Source organism: Simochromis diagramma, unplaced genomic scaffold (genome assembly GCF_900408965.1).
Source record: "Simochromis diagramma unplaced genomic scaffold, fSimDia1.1 OVJJ01000320.1, whole genome shotgun sequence".
In the NCBI taxonomy this organism is placed as follows: Eukaryota; Metazoa; Chordata; class Actinopteri; order Cichliformes; family Cichlidae; genus Simochromis; species Simochromis diagramma.
In genome coordinates, this window is record NW_024386773.1 from 1,917,172 (window position 1) to 1,936,352 (window position 19,181).

Genomic DNA, 19,181 nt, shown 5'->3' on the forward strand with positions numbered 1-19,181 from the left:
AAACAGTAATAACAGCCTGGAGAAATTTAGTGGGTGTTGAATGATACACATATGGTAAATGGCCTGTATTTGTATAGCGCTTTACTAGTCCCTAAGGACCCCAAAGCGCTTTACACATTCAGTCAGCCACCCATTCACGCACACATTGGTGATGGCAAGCTACATTGTAACCACAGCCACCCTGGGGGGTGCACTGACAGAGGCGAGGCTGCCGGACACTGGCGCCACTGGGGCCTCTCACCACTAGGCAACGGGTGAAGTGTCTTGCCCAAGGACACAACGACCGAGACTGTCCAAGCCAAGGCTCAAACTGGCAACCTTCCAATTACAAGGCGACCTCCCAACTCTTGAGCCACAATCGTCCTGCACATATGTGCAAACCTGTGTGTGTGTGTGTGCCCTTTGGATTTAATTTAAATCTATGTGTAAAGCTTTAGAGTTAAACAACAAACAGGTATGTTTCTTTTCATGCATGCATTTATTTTCTACTCAAGTCTATATTTTATTTTTTTATACATAAAAATAACACCACTGGTAGACCAGTTAAGTATACAGTATGCCCCCTTCCCCCCCCACACACATCCCCAACCATAAAATTACATGAAAACAATCAGCATGTGATTGCACATTCATCAGGTAAAAGTGTCACATTTCAGCAGTTTTACAGTTTTTCTTTTGACATTTTGAGGATCTGAGTTCCTACACATCGACTCACTCACTCAAATGCTCTCACATGCACACAGACGCACAACTGCTGTACAAGATCACCTCAACAGAAAATGCATTTTTTTGTTAGTTCAGAGATAAGATAAGATAGAATTCCTTAGTGTTTTTGTCCAAAGTCCGCTTCTTAAATCCATTTGGCAAAAGATTTCTCTAATGGGAATTTTGAAAATTTGCGAGCGATCATCAGTGTCCTTATATCTGAAGATGCCATCAAGATTAAGACACAGAGGACACCTCTGTCTTGCTTGTTGAAACTGAGGTCTCATCCTCCACCATGCCGCCCATTCCAATGGTGGATAGCATGCAGTTACGGAACTGAAAGACAGCCAATTCAGAAACTCAGTAAACAGCAAAAGACTGAAAAACAGAGAATAAAACTATAAGAATACGTAACACCAACCTGTTTGTTCATTAGCACGTAGATAACAGGGTTGTACAAGGCTGAGCTTTTTGCAAAGAAAGCAGGGATGGCTGCAGTGAGGGCACTGAAAGAAGCTCCCTTGTTCATGAAAATCCAACCAGCAAAGCTAGCATACGGTGTCCAAGCTATTAGGAAGCCCATGACCATCAAGACACACATACGGGTCACTTCCTTCTCAGCTTTCTGGGTAGAAGCTGAGTCCTGCTGCTGTGCTGCTGCCTGTTAAGTTTTATGGTCAGTTAGGTTAATATAACACCAATAAATTCCACAGTAGCAATGGCTATCTTGGTTAGATTAACTGATCTATTATAAATAATTTAAGAACTTTAGCTTCACTTACAGCTTTGACTGTCATCACAAGGCTTCCATAAGTGAAGAAAATGATGAAGACAGGAACGAAGAAGTGAACAACAAACATGTAGATGACATATGACTCATTATTGAAACCTGGAGCCAGTGTGTAGTAGTCAGGACCACAGGAACACTGCATTCCCTCAGGAAGGTACCTGTGTGAGATTGTGAGAAAGAAAGTCATGTCCTCATTCAGTAAAAATAGCTCTTTACATTTAACATCTAGTTTTGTGAGTGAAAATATCTAATTTTCAAGTTAGTGGCTTAAAAGTACAAAAGGCTATTTAACTAAATAAAATATTAAGAAATATTTGAGTACCTGGACCATCCAAAGAGTGGAGGTGCAGCACAAGCCATTGCCATGATCCATGTGAAGAGTACTCCAGCACCAGCATGAGCTCCAGAGAACTTGAAGCTTCCCATGGGTTTGCAGACCACAATGTATCTCTCAATAGCCAGGACAACAAGTGACCAGAGAGCAACTTCACCTGTAGACAGAAAAGGTGAGTTATTCATTGATATTGTATATCTGCCAATGAAATAGAAAGGATCCTGAAAAAGGATCTGACTTCTTGCTTACCGCCTAGTGTGGCCATGAATCCCTCAATTGCACAGAAGGTGGGTCCAAGAATGAAGTAGCCATTAAAAGCTGATGTGATGGTGATGGTGAATCCAAAGCAGCACATGATGAGTCCAGCCACAGCCAGGTTGACCAGGATATAGTTGAGAGGTTGCCGGAGCTTCTTGTTCTGAGCAGTTACGAACAATGTCAGGCTGTTGATGGGAGTCCCAGTGCAGATCAGGAAGAACATGTAGAAAGCCAGGAGCTTGAAAAAGATCGGGTCTGCCAGGTAATACTGAGTGTACTCAAAAGGACTTCTAACAATCCCAGTCCTGTTGGACATGGGAATGTAGAAGTTCTTGCCTTCAGTGCCATTGGGCTCAATTCCTCCTTCCCAAGCCATCTTCTGTTGTCTAGTTTGCTTGAGTTTCAGCTGATGGAATATCCCAGTAGTGTTAGAAAGGTGTAAACCAACCACACACAGGTAGTTTATGGCTGCCTTGGTGTTTTATACCTGCTCAGGGTTATCCTCAAATTAGCAAAATTAGATTACAAGAGGATTGTGAGGAAGTGAACAGATCAAGTCTGACTGATAATTGACTTTAAAAAGCAAAGAGGGACAATGACCTTAGGGTCAAACATCTTGGCCTCTTGACATATAAATGTCCTCATTTTGCAGAAAATGATGCTTTACATTACACACCCCCTTCTTATAGGAAATGATATTTTTCTTTGCTTTTGGTTGTCATTGCTTAAATTCACAGTATAGTACAAACATTGTTTCAAATAGTTTTAGAAATTCTGTTTAAAGTAAAATAAATAAATAAATAAGTTTTATGGTTGGAGTATTTAAAAATGAAACCTCAGAAAGGAAGTAACCATAACCTTAACACAGTCCTAAAACTATTGTATTAAAATATGTGATTTGGAGCATTTGAAAGAATTTCTCCCAAGTCTTTGCAATTAGGAGATAGAAAAATGAAGTGTTTTTAAACTTTTGATCCTTTGTTTAAACAGTTTATCAAAGGAACTTTATCAAAGTAACTAAAAGGAACTGAAGTGATTAAGGAAATTGTGACAATTAAATATATGAATACCTATGACAATTATTCATGGTAAAGCAAGACTGTTGATGTAGCGATGTATCTCTTATTTGTTTCAATACATGTTGCGTGTTCAGTACCCCATCAGCGTGGTGGGGTCAAACACAAAGATTAGGAAACAACTGAGTGTATTCAAAACAACACAACTGAAGACCTAATTGCTATAGTTTTGTTATTTCAGTAGGTGTTACAGTAGGTGATTCAGCCAACTAGTCCAATGCCTAATTAACGCCTCAAAGAGACGTTTAACATTTGACCATGAATATGTGAACTCACGCCAGCAGTTAACAGCTTAGAACAGACACGCAGACATTACATAAATGTAACGTCGGTGTCAGCATGATTTTGGTCGTTTCAGGTGTCATATAGTATTTCTAATTTATTTAGAGTGTGTCTAATAAACGCCACCCTCAGCGGCAGGAAGCTCATCGGAACTGTAAGGACATTTTCTGGTGTGCCGAGAGTCGTTTTGGCCTAGCGTGAACAGTTACTGCACAAACTGCGATACTGCAAACAGTAACAAATGGACGGACCTCTCAGAGCTCACTTCAAGTGCAACTCGCCACTGGGTGTCCCCTGCTGCGCGCTAAAGACTCCCATAGTGTGTGTGCGCTCATGCACCCGTGCATTTCTTTCGCAGTGCTCCCAGTATCTACCTGCTTCTGCTACAGATTACTTTTAGAGAAACCGCGAAATGGATGGTCGGAAGAAAAGAAAAGGACAGAGGCAGAGAATTAAAAATGACAGAAATCCCTCAGCGTCAGACGCACCTAAATACCGCAAAATAAGCCCCAGTCAGGGATCAGGTTAGTCAAAAACACTCGCTATAACACAAAAAGAATATGTAGATTGGCATTCTAGCTCGTAGTGTAGTGAATATGGTTGTTGTTGTTGTTGTTTTTACTTTGATAATTTTGTTTATTGTTTGAATATAGTGATAGTTATCTGGACACTCGCTTTTCAAAATGGGTATACAGCTATTTTTATGCCTCCCGTGGTGCGTTTTGTTTTTAAATGTAGTTTTCCAAACCATATACACGCTTTCCTCATGTACAAAAAAAAGGCACATAAACGCAACACACTTTGGAGTTCCATAAATATCTAGACATGCGTGAATCTCGGAGTAAGTGTGCTGCATGCAATATCTTACGCCAAATACGAGGAAGTGCCAAAGCTTGTAAAACTTGTTTGATATTCTGAGCTAGTTGGAGGAATTTCTTAAATACATGCAGCTTGATACAGCAGCAGGATCAATAGTGTCAGAGGATTGTGCTGACGTTTGACTACCAAACCGGGGAAACAGGTGTCGCTTCATCAATTAATTAAGTAGTTTCTCCGGACAAAATATGATATATTACAATATTTAAGCGATTCCCCCCTTTTTTGTAATCCACGCAGACAAAACATTCAACCTAATGAGCCATAGTGGGAAAAACAGTTACTCTCTCTGTCATGTATTATTCAATAAATGACGTGAGCTGCACTCCCAACGCCGACTTTTACTCACTTAATTATCCCTCAAAATGTTAGTTATAGTGCACTGATTTGTTTGGTACAGTTGCTTTAGCTCACTATAGTGCATGTATTTATACTTAGGCATTCTTTAGCCAAATGGATACGCAGTAACAGTAGGCTAATGTGTGTTAATTGGCTGAAACGGTTTTGTCGTCTTAGCGCAGTGTTTGAACTCTAGCACTGGGGAACAGGATTGTAGGCTACAGTAGGATGGATTATTACAATTTTGTCTCTTTCTTCCTGCAGAGAAATGAAAAAGCTAATCTTGTTTCTCCTTCAGATGTTATAACTGACTGTTTTGGCCGTGCTAGGGTTGAGTGGGGTTAGTTGGGTTTGTCAAGGGACTAATAAATGTTAATGTAATTACTTTTCTGTTTATATAATACGGCTTACATAGCTAATTACTAACATATGGTAATTAGCTAAGGTTTTTACTGTAAAACAGAAACATGTATTTGCATATTTGAATCATATTTTTATCGGTACTGGTATATTTCCAGGTAAAATAAAAACAGCAGAAGTCATTCTCATTTATGCAAGTGATTAGAAGCATTTTTTCCATCAAAGAAAAATGTGTCTTTTGTTTTTGAAAAGTTATGATAATTTCATTGAAAAATGCGATTTATTGAATAGCCACCTCAATGGGTGTCATTTAAATTGTAGAAAACACGTTACAAAAATTGCAAATGACAACAAGGAGTACATTTTGGGGGTGTTTATTGATCTTAAAAATGCATGTGATATGGCAGATCACAGATTACTAATGAAAAGATAGACTGATGCTAGCTCACTCATGACTGAGCACATCTGTATAAAAAATCGTCATGTACAGAAATGTTGACTCTGTTTTAAGGTTACTTGTCAGGTTCCATAACCTTCAGTGCTGGGCTCTAAACTGGAAATATTATAAATAAATGACACATGTAATGTGTCTAAATTGTTGTTTGTCAGTTACACTAAATATGGGTAAAGTTTGGAACAGCTTCAAAATAAAGTGGAAAGGGAGCTAATATTTTTGAAAGAAACAGTTGAAATTAATAAATTATCACTAAAGCAAAACAACCTTTATAATGTGGCAAAATAATTTTTTATTTTTAAAAAAAAAAACCCGAAATGATATCGAAATAGAGTGTGTATGGATCTTCTTTTAATGTGAAGATCATTATACATGATCACAAATTACATGGAAAATCTACACAGCTGTAAAATTCTAAAAGTGACTTTACTGACTTCAGAGGATTTGGTGTGTCTTTAAAATGTTTAAGAATAAGTGTTAAATAAATGTAAAACTGAAATATGAGTATTTTTTTGTTGGTGAAATATTCCATTTTATTTATTTTTTTCATTATTATTATTTTGTATGCTTTATTAATTCCCTGTAGGGAAATTACTCTCTTTATTTAACCCATTCACTCAGTGAAGTAGTGGGCAGCCACCAATCCAGCACCCAGGGAGTAGTGTGTAGGGATGGTACCTTGCTCAGGGGTACCTCAGGGTAGCTGTTTGGTGGACCCCCGACCTTCCAATCATGGAGCTACCTACTAAGCTATCTCTTCTATATCTCTTTTTACTACCTATTCATTTATTCATTTATCATTTTTCTTGGTGTTTGCTTTGATAAAATCTAGTCAATAAAGGGATTTCATTTAGAATGTGTTATGTATAAAACATAGGCTGAAGCTAAAGCTTCAGCTCACATCTTTTTGGCCAAAATGTGTTTACATTGAATCAAATTCCCTGTTGTCAATTAAATAATCATTGGTTGTTGTTTTTGAAAAAGGGTTAATAATTATAGACCAGAACACAAGTCAGTCTATGCCGTTGTGTCACATATGCTTTAACGTATTTTATCATGTAGACCTTTGACTACAGGGTCAGTACAGTTGGAAAGGCGTTGTCTTTCTTGGTGAATTTAAGCAGCTAAAGGCTGAATTAGCTCATGTGCTTTACATCTACTGGTCACACATAGGTGACGCATGACAGAGACATAATTTCCATAGTTATGCTTAAACCACCACAGTAAATTTTTAATAACAGAATCAATACGTGATTGAATTACATACTTTCACCTTGTTCTTTTTACACAGCCATTTCTAGAGGCTCAAAATTCATTTAGAAAATTGACCGACAAGACGTTTCAAGGCCATGTGACTCCTGTTCCCTTGACATGACATATTTGCTTTATCACAAATCAATCATTAGGCTTAAAAAATAAATCTGTCACATGGGTAAACAAAACTTTAGAAGAAGCTAGCTACATGCAGCGGCAGAATTATTTTTATGTTTAAAAAACGAAAAACAACATCAGCCAAGTCTGGAATACTCTGGAAGAGGAAGGCATCTCATCAACGTTTACAAACAGGAGATGCCTTCATTGAAATCCAGAGGGTTTTGTATCATGATGCAAACCTCTGGTACACTCAAGAACAAGAAGGCCAGACGAGACTTTGTTAGAAAACATCTAGAAAACATCTGAAGGAACCTGGCAAAAACAAATACCTGGAAGAGAAAGTCAAGAAAACAGACACAGTACATAGTGATGTTGAAGGATTTTCATCCAATTATTAAAAGTAACCGAACAAATTCCTCCACTAGTGGAGGACTTTAAATATTGTCAGAGACACTTTGCCACTTTTTGCATCTCCCAAAGGCAAATTGGTCCAGGATGAAAGGACATCTTAAAATCGATTCTAAAAAATTCCATGTAATGAAAACTGAGGCACTAAAATATATTGTTAAGAAAAAAGTTATCAGGGCCATTCTTGCCTGCCAAGTAGACCCTCTCTGGGCCTGCCTCATGTATTAGGGGTCTGTGCCTTAGTGGACTGGGAAACATCTGGTTCCTGATTTCCAATAGGTGGAATAATCCGGAGAGAGGGGAGCCTGGTCTTTGGCTTCAGCCAGACTCACCTTAGAATGCAACACAATCTCCTGCAGAGGAGATGGATTATATACTGTACGGAGATTTTGGATAAGAGGATTTCTTTTAGCTGTGTCTTTGGGTTGAGGGAACAGCATCTGATTGTTGTGGTTTGCTTTCTGAGTCTTCACATTCTTCAAATCCTTATGTGTTGTCTCCAAAATGGAGACCTTTTTGCAGACACAGTACAAAGACATTAAATTTGTAGGGGTTAATTGGTGATTCTAATTAACCCAACGCCTAAATGAAGACCAGTGTTTTACCACTGCAAGGTGAAAAATATTAGATTGTTATATCTTGGAGCTCAATTTACATTTTGCCTTTAGCCCTCACCAGTTCTGTTCATATCTAGGTTTAGTGGGTGCATCTTTGCTTTTTGAAGATGAAGAGGTCCTGTTCACATCATGAAGGGTTAAGCTTCAGCTTGCAGAGGGGTCTTTAGTTTCTGGTTGGAATAGAGCGGTGTCTTAATCAAGAAAATGTTGTTTTGGAGTGTAGGATGTTTCCAGCATTGAAGTAGCTCCTTGACGCTCTTGTTAAAACTCTGCAAAAAGGAAGAAAATGAACCACACAACATATCTAACATGTATTGAACTTTATTAACACATTATTAACATTTTTGATTGAATTTATTTAGGCTAAATGTTTGAAAATTTATTCATATATTTTCTAAGATAAACTAATAAAAATATATTTATTTGCATTCAAATTCTATTCTACAGGAGAATAAACTTTTATTATAATAATAAACAATCAAAGCATAAAAACTGGTGTACTATGTTTCTACATTCCAAGTAAGTTGACAAGCTGCCTACATTATATACTTATAGAACATAAAGTAAATACATTTTTCTATACTTGTCCTTTTTTACTTTTATTATTCCATCACCAATGTGGTACAGAAAATATATAATTCTGACATGAGCTGTTATGTATAAGGAGTACTTTTACTTTTGATTACTCTTACTTGATACGTTAAAAGTAGGCAAGTCCTGCTGCTGTAGAGAGAGTAAATGTTCACCACTACATGAACTTAAACAAATCCCATATATCCTCATTAGGAATTTTGTATTAAAAAATCTTAATTGTGCTACATTTTTTAAATTTCCAGATAATTTGAGAAAATTAAAAAGGCTGGACACTGATGAAAATTTTTTCCCCAAATCCCAATTCATCCCAAGAATGAATTTAACAAACAAAATTAATAAATAAAAAAACAAAACTGTAGTAGTTACATGAATGCTAATAGCTCTAAACAAAACATGTACAATTAAAATTGGTATGGCAAAGACAAAAAGCTCAGAGCTTTTCATTTTAAATCCATAATTTTCAAGTTAGTTTGGTCAGTTCTGGTTTAATTAATAACACAGTAGATATGCATTTGGCAAATACCCTATAATAACTACATAACCACACTGAGATAGTTAAGTTCTCACTCATTAAAATAAATAGAATTTATCACCAAACATGCTTCACATATGAAACCACATCCTAATAATATCATTTTCTCTACTGCTGAAAACAAAACATTCATTTCCCTTAACATAAAATGCCACAGATCTAAACTGAGTAGAATATTCATGATTTAAACTGTTCCCTTGACTACAAGGGTAGCCAAACTTTCACAGTCACTGTAGTGGACTAAGCAAAGATTTCAAATCTTAAAATTTCCAGTTAATACTTAAGTCGAGTGGGAATTTACAATAACAGTGCAGATGAAATTGTGCTTTGATTGAAAGCAGCGTCTCACTTTATTGCAACAATATTGTTACAGCTCGAATACTAATTTGTAATTTCATGTTCTACTTTGCCCTGAACAGACTACTTCTCATTCTGTCTTTCTGACAGGCTCATCAGGTCTGCTTTTATGACTGCTGTACTCTCCATGCTGCTGAGCCTGTGGCTTGGTGCTGCATGGGAGCCTGTGGCTTGGAGGGAGGCTTATACTACTATACTCTAATACTTGATATTGTGAAGCAAACAGGTACTTTGTCTTCTGTACTTCTCCTATAGAGTAAGTGTTCTTGTCAGAGCCCAATCATTTATTCAACAGAGATTCTGTAAAACGACCTCAAGAAAGACACTCATCCTGAGAATATGGCTGAGCTGAAGCAGCTCATTAAGGATAAAAGGCTCAAATTTCTGCACATCACTGGCCGTATTCACCAAATCTCACAGTATAAAGAGATGTTCCTCGTAATTAAACTTTAAGGAAATTCTTAAAATGGTAAAGTGTTTTGATAATTTCTGCCTTAAAGGTAAGATTAAATACAGATTAAAACTAAACTTATCCACAAAGTATCTTAAATAAGCTTCTGAGGTGAAAAACAGGAGTAGGAATGGAGACTTTTAAGAGGCTAAGAGTTTCTTAAGCAGAAGAGAAAGAAATGGTGCTAAGACAAACAGGGAGTTTGTGTTGAATGTCAGCGATTAAGCAAATTTTACAGATTAAATTGAGTAAGGATAAAGTTTGCGCTCAATCTCATTAGAGATGCGCTTACAGCTTCTGTCCAACAGAATAAAGAGCAACAGCGCGTCAGTTCATCAGCGATGACTTGTGTCTGTCGCATCCATCTGGAAGCACAGTCATCACACAGACAGTTACAGTGCTTTTAAAAGTCATATTGCTATATATTTATATCTTATATCTTATATATTCATGTGTAAAAGATTCTTGTTAGCTTAAGTGTATTGTGTTTTTATTATCATTCATGCTCGATTCACAAAGGTTTTTTGCTTATTATATTTGCATTAAATATGATCTAACTTTCTGCAGCCTTTAACTGCACTTTGTTCTTTACTCCTTATTTGCACTTAATGTTTTAATGTTGCATTAAACTTAAAATTGTTCCAGGTAGATAGTTTCTGTAAACTACCTAAATCTTGTTGTTCATAGTTACAAATTTAAACCACACGAACCTTTAACATTACTCAGTACAATAGGATCTATAATCCGTAGTGAAAGTGAAGCTTTTTCATTGTGTACAGACTGTAGTGAGCCATATCTTTGAGTAACCAGTATTAATTTATAAATGATAGACATTATTACGGTATAAGAGATACAAATTATATGAAGGAACCAAAAAAGTTTAGATATTTACATTTTATGTCTTCAGTTGCAGTTTACCTTAGTGTGTGGCCATGAAATCCTGGAAACCATCATCTCCACTCCATCCACAGCTAAGTTGACCGGGATGTAGTTGAGAAAGTCCAGATCAGATTTTGACAAACATAAAGAAATCTACAAAGGTCTACCAAATGAAACTGTGGGTGTTCAAAGGACTTCAGCCTCCTCGTCTGGTTGGAAATGAGGGTGTAGATGTATTTTACTGGACACCTCTAGGAATTAACAAACATTTAATGTAATTACAGTTCCTTATTTTATAAATGGTGATGACCTCAACTTAGCGAAATTAGATTTCAGGTTGGGTGAGGTTAAGAGAAATTTGTTAATGATCTTAACAGTAAATCGTGTTTTAAGTCTTTCTCTTAATTTGTTACCTGAGGTCAGGTAATGAGGCTACCACCTGAGGCACCTTGAGGTGTGTCAGAGTTGAAAGGTATTATCTGCAGTCTGGTTTCCACTGTAGTGTCATCTGTTTAGCTATCAGGCATTAAGCTACTTACCACAGTCAAACCCTGGTAGAATATTATATTAAAAAAGAATAAAATGGAAATGCTTAGTGTATGTAATAATACTAATATATACATCTGCAATGTATAGATATGTTTAAGCATCCAAAGGGCAGTTAATACACAGAGGTCGATCAAAAATTATAGCATATTGAATATTCACACCAGTCAGCAAAAGCCAAAATTAAATTAGCAATAAATGATATTGAAAATATAAAAGAAAGTAAATTTATTTATTATCATATCAAATCACATTTAACTGGGAGTAAACAGAGCATCACAAGCAAGTTGATCTGAATTAATCACAGGTAACAGAGAAATGACGTGGTTTCTCCATCATGTAGCCCAATCATAATCTATCTGTCAAATAAACAGAAGGATAACTGATATTAGCTGTTCTTTGCCACTGATAGTGTTGCAGTAGCTTAAAGAAGACAACAAATTGGCTAAGTCTTTACCGGACATTTTCTTTCCGACCTGTGACAGTAAGCTTTTACCACACCACAGCTACCACAGGTGAGATACTGAGGTTAATCCAATCAGGATAATGACACCCAAAGTTCCTCCATATGGAGACAGACTGTGAGGGTAAAAAAAGCTTGACTGTAGGTCTTGTCTGAAATAATAAACACATAAAATTTTTAATGTAGGGTAGTTAAGCACTGTAGGAAAGAAAGCACCCACAGTGAATTGGATTAGAAGAAGGCAACACATACATTTCAACACATACATAGTCACACTATCACTAAACATTATCTGCTGTAGTTAATATATTTAACACTCTAAAATCAGTACACATTATTGTTTTTATATACACAGACATTTCTCATATTTCAGGTATGATTTGTGTGTTTGCTCATGATTAACTTCTCTTCAGACTTTAAAAGCTGAGGGAACATAATTCCCTTTCTCGAGTAAGGATTAAGAGAATTCCTCCGGACTTGGAAAGGGGAGCAAATTAGTTTGGACCCTGTCCTGTCTATCCGGTGTTAAGATTAATTAGTGACCTCTTAGCTTCTGCACTACCTCACAACCCGCTAATCCCATTTTGGCTGTTTGACAGGGTTAGTGGAGAGGTATAAAAATCACAGGGTGTAACTTGAAACATCGTCACCGTCCACACAAGTAGACTTTTTACACAGACACAACTAAACAGCTGACTAGCAAAGATGGCTTGGGATGGAGGAATTGAGCCCAATGGCACTGAAGGCAAGAACTTCTACATTCCCATGTCCAACAGGACTGGGATTGTTAGAAGTCCTTTTGAGTACACTCAGTATTATATGGTAGACCCGATAATTTACAAAGTTCTGGCTTTCTACATGTTCTTCCTGATCTGCACTGGGACTCCCATCAACGGCCTGACATTGTTCGTAACTGCTCAGAACAAGAAGCTCCGGCAACCTCTCAACTATATCCTGGTCAACCTGGCTGTGGCTGGACTCATCATGTGCTGCTTTGGATTCACCATCACCATCACATCAGCTCTTAATGGCTACTTCATTCTTGGACCCACCTTCTGTGCTATTGAGGGATTCATGGCCACACTTGGAGGTAATAAAGAAAGCAGATCTTTTCAGGATCCTTTCTATTTCATTGGCAGATATACAATATCAATGAATAACTCACCTTTTCTGTCTACAGGTGAAGTTGCTCTCTGGTCACTTGTTGTCCTGGCTATTGAGAGATACATTGTGGTCTGCAAACCCATGGGAAGCTTCAAGTTCTCTGGAGCTCATGCTGGTGCTGGAGTTTTCTTCACATGGGTCATGGCAATGGCTTGTGCTGCACCTCCACTCTTTGGCTGGTCCAGGTAAATTCTATTTCTTTTCATTTCATCATAATGATTTTAAACAGTCAGAATACTGCACAAAGGAGATTAACAAGATGAATAAGTAGTTAGTTGTAAAGGTCTTGAAATATTATGAATGTTGAATAAAAGCTGGATAAAAGCTAATTTTATTGAAGAAATACATGAGATTTTAAAAAAATAATCTCACACAGGTACATTCCTGAGGGAATGCAGTGTTCCTGTGGTCCTGACTACTACACACTGGCTCCAGGTTTCAATAATGAGTCATATGTCATCTACATGTTTGTTGTTCACTTCTTCGTTCCTGTCTTCGTCATTTTCTTCACTTATGGAAGCCTTGTGATGACAGTCAAAGCTGTAAGTGAAGCTAAAGTTCTTAAATTATTTATAATAGATCAGTTAATCTAACCAAGATAGCCATTGCTATTGTGGAATTTATTGCACCTTGCTATTATTGATTACATTTAAATGAAAAACTTAACAGGCAGCAGCACAGCAGCAGGACTCAGCTTCTACCCAGAAAGCTGAGAAGGAAGTGACCCGTATGTGTGTCTTGATGGTCATGGGCTTCCTGGTAGCTTGGACACCGTATGCTAGCTTCGCTGGTTGGATTTTCATGAACAAGGGAGCTTCTTTCAGTGCCCTCACTGCAGCCCTCCCTGCTTTCTTTGCAAAGAGCTCCGCTTTGTACAACCCTGTTATCTACGTGCTAATGAACAAACAGGTTGGTGTTACGTATTCTCATAGTTTTATTCTCTGTTTTTCAGTCTTTTACTATTTTCTGATTTTCTGAATTGGCTGTCTTTCAGTTCCGTAACTGCATGCTATCCACCATTGGAATGGGCGGCATGGTGGAGGATGAGACCTCAGTTTCAACAAGCAAGACAGAGGTGTCCTCTGTGTCTTAATCCTGATGGCATCTTCAGATCTATGGACATTGATGATTGCTTCCAGATTTTAAAACATCCCATTAGAATCATTTTGCCAAATGGATTTAACAAACGGAGTCTGGACCAAAAACACTAAGGAATTCTATGTTATCTGTGAACTAACAGAAAGGCAAATGCATTTTCTGTTGGGATGATGTTGTACAGCAATTGTGTGTCTGTGTGCATGTGAGAGCATTTGAGAGAGTGAACATGAGTGAACTTGTAAACGAAAAACACCTAAAACTGTAAACCTGCTGAAATGTGACACTTGTACCTGATGAATGTACAATTACATGTTGATTGTTTTCATGCAATTACTTGGGGGAGCATATATTTCACTGGTCTACCAGTGGTGTTATTTTTATGCATTATATGAAAAGGAAAAAAAAAATATAGGACTGAGTAAATATAATAAATGCATGCATAAAAAGAAACATACTGGTGTGGTTCCTTAACTTTTACATGCTGGTTTGATTATCTGCTGCTTAAAACCAAAGCAGAACATCACACATTTAAGGGACATTTTCGATTAAATTCCAAACTTTTTTTTCTTGAGCAAAATATAAGATTTAGTTAATGCAAATTATGGCTAGCTGAAGTAGTAGCCCGGCTATTTCCAAAAAATCTACCAAGGTGGAACATCCAAGTCACAGATGCACATTTGAGAATAGCTGTCATCACACTATAGTCACACTGATAGTAATCCTTTGTAAAGCTTCTGCTGAAACAAGAACAGAATGGGTCATTTGGAACTGCTGCAGAAACACTTAGTCATGTAAATCCAAATCCAAATCCAGTTTATTTATATAGCACGTTTAAAAACAAAAAGTTTGCCCAAAGTGCTGTAGAGAAACACAGGGTAAAACACAAGATACAACCACTGACACTCACATAAAACATAATGTTACGGCCCTAGCTGGGCCTCCTGATACTGCCCTTGTGTGGGCATGGTGTTTTACTCCGCCTCCTCCTCTTTTGCTCCACCCCTCTGTCTCTCTCTTGCTCTCTCTCGCCCCAGGACACAGCTGCTGCTCATTGGGCTCGCTTACCACCTGGGCCCAGTCAGCAATCACCTCTCTGAGGTCATATAAGCTGGGGGTGAGCTGTGAGCAGGGTGGGGTGTCTCTGTTTGGTGTGTAGGTGGCCTGCTCGAAGTGTGGAAACAGCATAGCTGCTTTATGTGAGTAGTGTGGGCTTGTGGGCCTTGGCAGCAGTAAGCCAGCTGCTGTTAGTGACAGGGTGAGCTTGTGGGCCCCTGGAAGTGCCTCCTCGTGGTGTGGAGTTTTTGTTTGATTGTGTTCTTTATTGTTGCAACCTTTTTTCTCTTTTTCTGAGTGCTATTGGTAAAACGGCGTTGCCGGCTCTTTATGTTAAGATGATCTATAATAAAGACTATTTTATTTACTAAAAACACTGGTCTGTTTTCCTTTCATTCTGTTCTGGACTCATTTGTTACTGGTCCCCTCACTCGCATGCCTAGACCCTTTTGGGGGGAACGTAACAATGTGGGGGCTCGTCCGGGATCGGAATGAAAGGACTTGGGTTGTTTAAAAGTGTGAACAGGTGTTTGTGTTTGTGTGAAGGTCATTTGGCTAGCTGCTGCTCTCCCCGGCTAGCACAGGGGAGTGTCTAGCTGAGCATTTGCTCTTCCTTCGGACACTCGTTTTTTGTTTTGCCTTTTTTATTTTCGGAGCAAACCCAGGTGGGGATTAGTTCCCTGTCGGGGGTAGGCTTGTCGGTGCTTTGTGCACTTGATGCTTAGCCTTTAAAGTTGCCTCGAGCCTGGTACACTCCAGAAGCTAACTAGGCTAAGATTTTAGTAGGCAGGTCTGGGGAGAGGGTCGGCGGTATTTTTATTTATTGGTTAACCTGTGGCCACACATTTCCCGCCTGTTTTTCATTTGTGTATTGGAGGTGGTGCTTCTTTGTTGTTATTGTTAGCCTCAGGTAGTTTTTGTTTTAGAGTCAATGGCTACCTTTTGATATTGCAGTGTTTAAGGGTGAGCGTGGTGCAGCGTCTCAGCCCGTTCCGCAGGCGCCAGCTCAAGCTGTAGGTCCATAAAACATAAAACACTTGAAAACCATATCAACTCAAGCCAGTCTGAACTTGGCCGTCATTCAAACAAAAGTAAAAACACAATTGAACTTTATGTAAATAACTCTATTGTTAGAGAGCCTCTATCTATTGCCAGTAACTTAAACACTTTCTTTATTTCATCTGTTAAGGAGATCAGTCAGAGCTTTGACTCAGTCGTATTCTCTGATAATGTGAATGATGTTGGTCAAAATTTGTTCACCATCACTCATATTTCAGACACTGAAGTTGTTAAACTAATTACAGGTTTAAAACAATCAAAAGCACTTGATGTATATGGTATTAACACAAACTTCCTAAAGGAACATATGGATTTGCTTGTACGTCCAACAACTCGTGTTTTGAATATGTCTTTCAAACACTCCATTGTTCCAACAGATTGGAAAATTGCTGCAGTTACACCAATTTTCAAAGCAGGTGTGAAGACTGACATGGCTAATTATCGCTCCATAAGCATACTCTCGGTCGTATCTAAAATAGCTGAGAAGTGGGTGGTTAAACTCCTCACTGCTCACCTAGAAAACACCCAACGCTCATTACATCCATTGCAGTTTGGCTTTCGGGCTAATGCCTAATGTTGAACACCTCAAAAACTGTCGGTATGTATTTTTCAAAACGCCCCTTAAACTTGAAGCAGTCAAACATATTCCTGGATGGAGTAGAGCTTGAATTAGCTCCAGAATTTAAATATCTTGGGGTCATTCTAGACCCAACATTATCCTTCAAGAGTCACATAAATAAAGTGTCCCAGGTACTTAAATTTAATAATCGAAATTTTAATCATATACGTAATAATTTAAATATGAATGTTGCAAAAACTTATTTTTACTCAATGATCATCTCTCATATGGACTATTGTTTGACGTCCTGGTCACTTGCTTGTCCAACAACACTTAAAACTATTGAAAACATTTATAAAAGAAGTTTAAAACTACTTGATAAAAAACCGACTTCCCACCACCACTGTCATGTGTTAAAAAAACATAAATTACTGAACTTCAATAACTTAGTGAAACTTAAAAGAGTGAGTTTAATATATAAAGTCTTACACTCCCTTGCTCCACCACCACTAAAGCAAGGCAAAGGTTAAAAACTGGTTATGGACAAATCAAGTGTGTGAGCATGTATGAGTTGTATAGTTTTAATGTTTTATTTGGGAACAGAATGGTGTGTATGTGTAAGTTTGGTGATGGAGTTTTTATTATGAATGAATGATGAATTTTTATGAATTATTATGTCTATTTTTATGCTTAAGGACAACAGATGGAAATTAGCCCTTGGCTATAATCTGGTATGTTTACATTCATGTAATTTTTTTTTTTTTTTACATTTATGTTCATTAACATGCACTGTCCTAAATAAATAAATAAACGCTATTGGAAAAAAGGTGTGTTTTCAAAAGCATTTTAAAAACAGGAAACGAAGATGCCTGTCTAATATTTAAAGGCAGCGTATTCCAAAGTTTTGGGGCCATAACTGAAAAGGCTCGTTCTCCTCTACGTTTAAGCCTTGATTTTGGGACAACCAACAGCAGCTGGTCAGCTGATCTGAGGGTCCGTGAAGGAATATAAGGCTGAAGTAACTCGGAAAGGTATGGGGGAGCAAGACCATTAAGGCATTTAATTACAGCAACTGCTTTATACTCAGTGTTTAGTTCTCAAAATCTTTGCCAATGCACATTTGAAACACATGAAAAGCTTTAGGTTCAGTAGAAGTCATGTTGCAGCTTAGGTAATATACAATTGTAACAAGATTGAAGGTCAGTATTTGTTATGACCACATTTATTCTTCAGCACAGTCTGAACTCTCATAGGCAAACTTTCTTCTTTTTTCTTTAAGAAGGCTTCAGGAATAATTCTGCAGTCTTCTTGAAGGGCATTCAGGGCTCTTCTTTAGATGTTGGCTGCCTTTTGTTCTGTTCTCTGTCAGGATGATTTTTCGTTTTTTATTCAGGTATGCTTTTACTGCACTGGCAGTGTATGTGGAATCATTCCCGTGCTAAAATTAAGCTGTTCACAGGTGCTTACTACCTGTTATTGCTGCTGGCGCGGTCTCTGCGCACAGAAAATCTGCGTTGCGCACAAAAAAAAATCTAACCTGAATTGAAATGAAAATTAATACTTTAACAATTCTGTTTTGCAGTGTTAGTCAGTGAGGCGTGGCTGATGTGGAGTGAAGCCACGTTAATGACAACGTGCACAACCATTGGAGATGTGAGCAGGACAGACGGAACAATTGAAATTAGAGGGAACATTGCTGAGGGAATGCAGCACTCCGACAACTAGAAGTTGATGATCTATTATCATGACCCATCTATTTCTTGCATTTCTGTTGTCTTCCTTATCACATTAACAGTTATAAGTGAAACTTAAATTCACTTTGAGTTCTAACTAATCCTCAAAGAAAAAGATTTACATTATAGCTGCTTTTTAATTAAATCTTTGGTAAACTGTTGCAAATGTTGATCATAGGATCTGGTCTCAGACACTTTACTTTGCAGCCCAGTAACAGGATTACAGCCAGAAGACTGTTAGGGAAGTGAGATGTGTGTGCGTCATGATGTGCGTCTGGTACTTTGGATACCATATGCCACTTTCACTGCATTGAATCTCCATTCGGTGCCATCATCACCTTTAGAGGTTAACAGTGCACAGTCCTGTTATCTGTGTGCTGATGAACAAGCAGGTTGGTTTATGTATTATTTGTCTATTTTAAATCATACTTTTTATTTGTTTTTGTTTCTAATGTCTCTGTAAAGCACTTTGAATCACCTTGTTGTTGAATTGTGCTATACAAATAAATTTGCCTTGCCTTGCCTTGCCTTTCTTTTTCTTTCTGAGCCGATTGTTTTTTTTATTTGGGTAAGTGCATGCTGGTGGTCGACAAGGTGATGGGTAAGACTTCACTTTCTGCCCACAAAACAGAAACTCCTCTGTCTTTTAAAACACATTTTTCTATATCGGGACATTTTCCTTTTTAATTGTCTGTTTGATGTAGAATATATTTTTGATGCGCACTAGTCAACATGTTGAGTCCGAACCACTTGATTTGGACCACTAAAGATTTAACCTGGCCAAGCACATATCTCTCCTTACTGACAGTAGAGGGCAACA

The 19,181-nt window shown here is 37.8% G+C and overlaps 2 protein-coding genes across 4 annotated transcripts; one reads left to right on the plus strand and one right to left on the minus strand.

The window, feature by feature from the left end:
• Positions 1 to 350: 350 nt before the first annotated feature.
• On the minus strand, positions 351 to 18,007 carry LOC120715608 (green-sensitive opsin-like). 2 transcript variants are annotated; one of them, XM_040002696.1, is made up of 6 exons: positions 17,861 to 18,007; positions 2,079 to 2,306; positions 1,818 to 1,986; positions 1,488 to 1,653; positions 1,127 to 1,366; positions 351 to 1,041 (listed from the first exon to the last, which is right to left on the minus strand). In XM_040002696.1, the coding sequence occupies exons 1-6, from the start codon at positions 17,877 to 17,879 to the stop codon at positions 943 to 945; spliced, it is 921 nt and encodes a 306-aa protein (XP_039858630.1). In that variant the 5' UTR covers positions 17,880 to 18,007; the 3' UTR covers positions 351 to 942. The 2 variants fall into 2 exon arrangements, with proteins under 2 accessions (XP_039858630.1, XP_039858621.1); XM_040002687.1 differs by lacking the exon at positions 17,861 to 18,007 and having other exon boundaries at positions 354 to 1,041; positions 2,079 to 2,547.
• On the plus strand, positions 12,084 to 14,413 carry LOC120715621 (green-sensitive opsin-like). Of its 2 annotated transcripts, none has more exons than XM_040002711.1 (5): positions 12,084 to 12,785; positions 12,876 to 13,044; positions 13,380 to 13,401; positions 13,529 to 13,768; positions 13,854 to 14,413. In XM_040002711.1, the coding sequence occupies exons 1-5, from the start codon at positions 12,401 to 12,403 to the stop codon at positions 13,950 to 13,952; spliced, it is 915 nt and encodes a 304-aa protein (XP_039858645.1). In that variant the 5' UTR covers positions 12,084 to 12,400; the 3' UTR covers positions 13,953 to 14,413. The 2 variants fall into 2 exon arrangements, with proteins under 2 accessions (XP_039858645.1, XP_039858637.1); XM_040002703.1 differs by having other exon boundaries at positions 12,088 to 12,785; positions 13,236 to 13,401; positions 13,854 to 14,411.
• Positions 18,008 to 19,181: the final 1,174 nt, after the last annotated feature.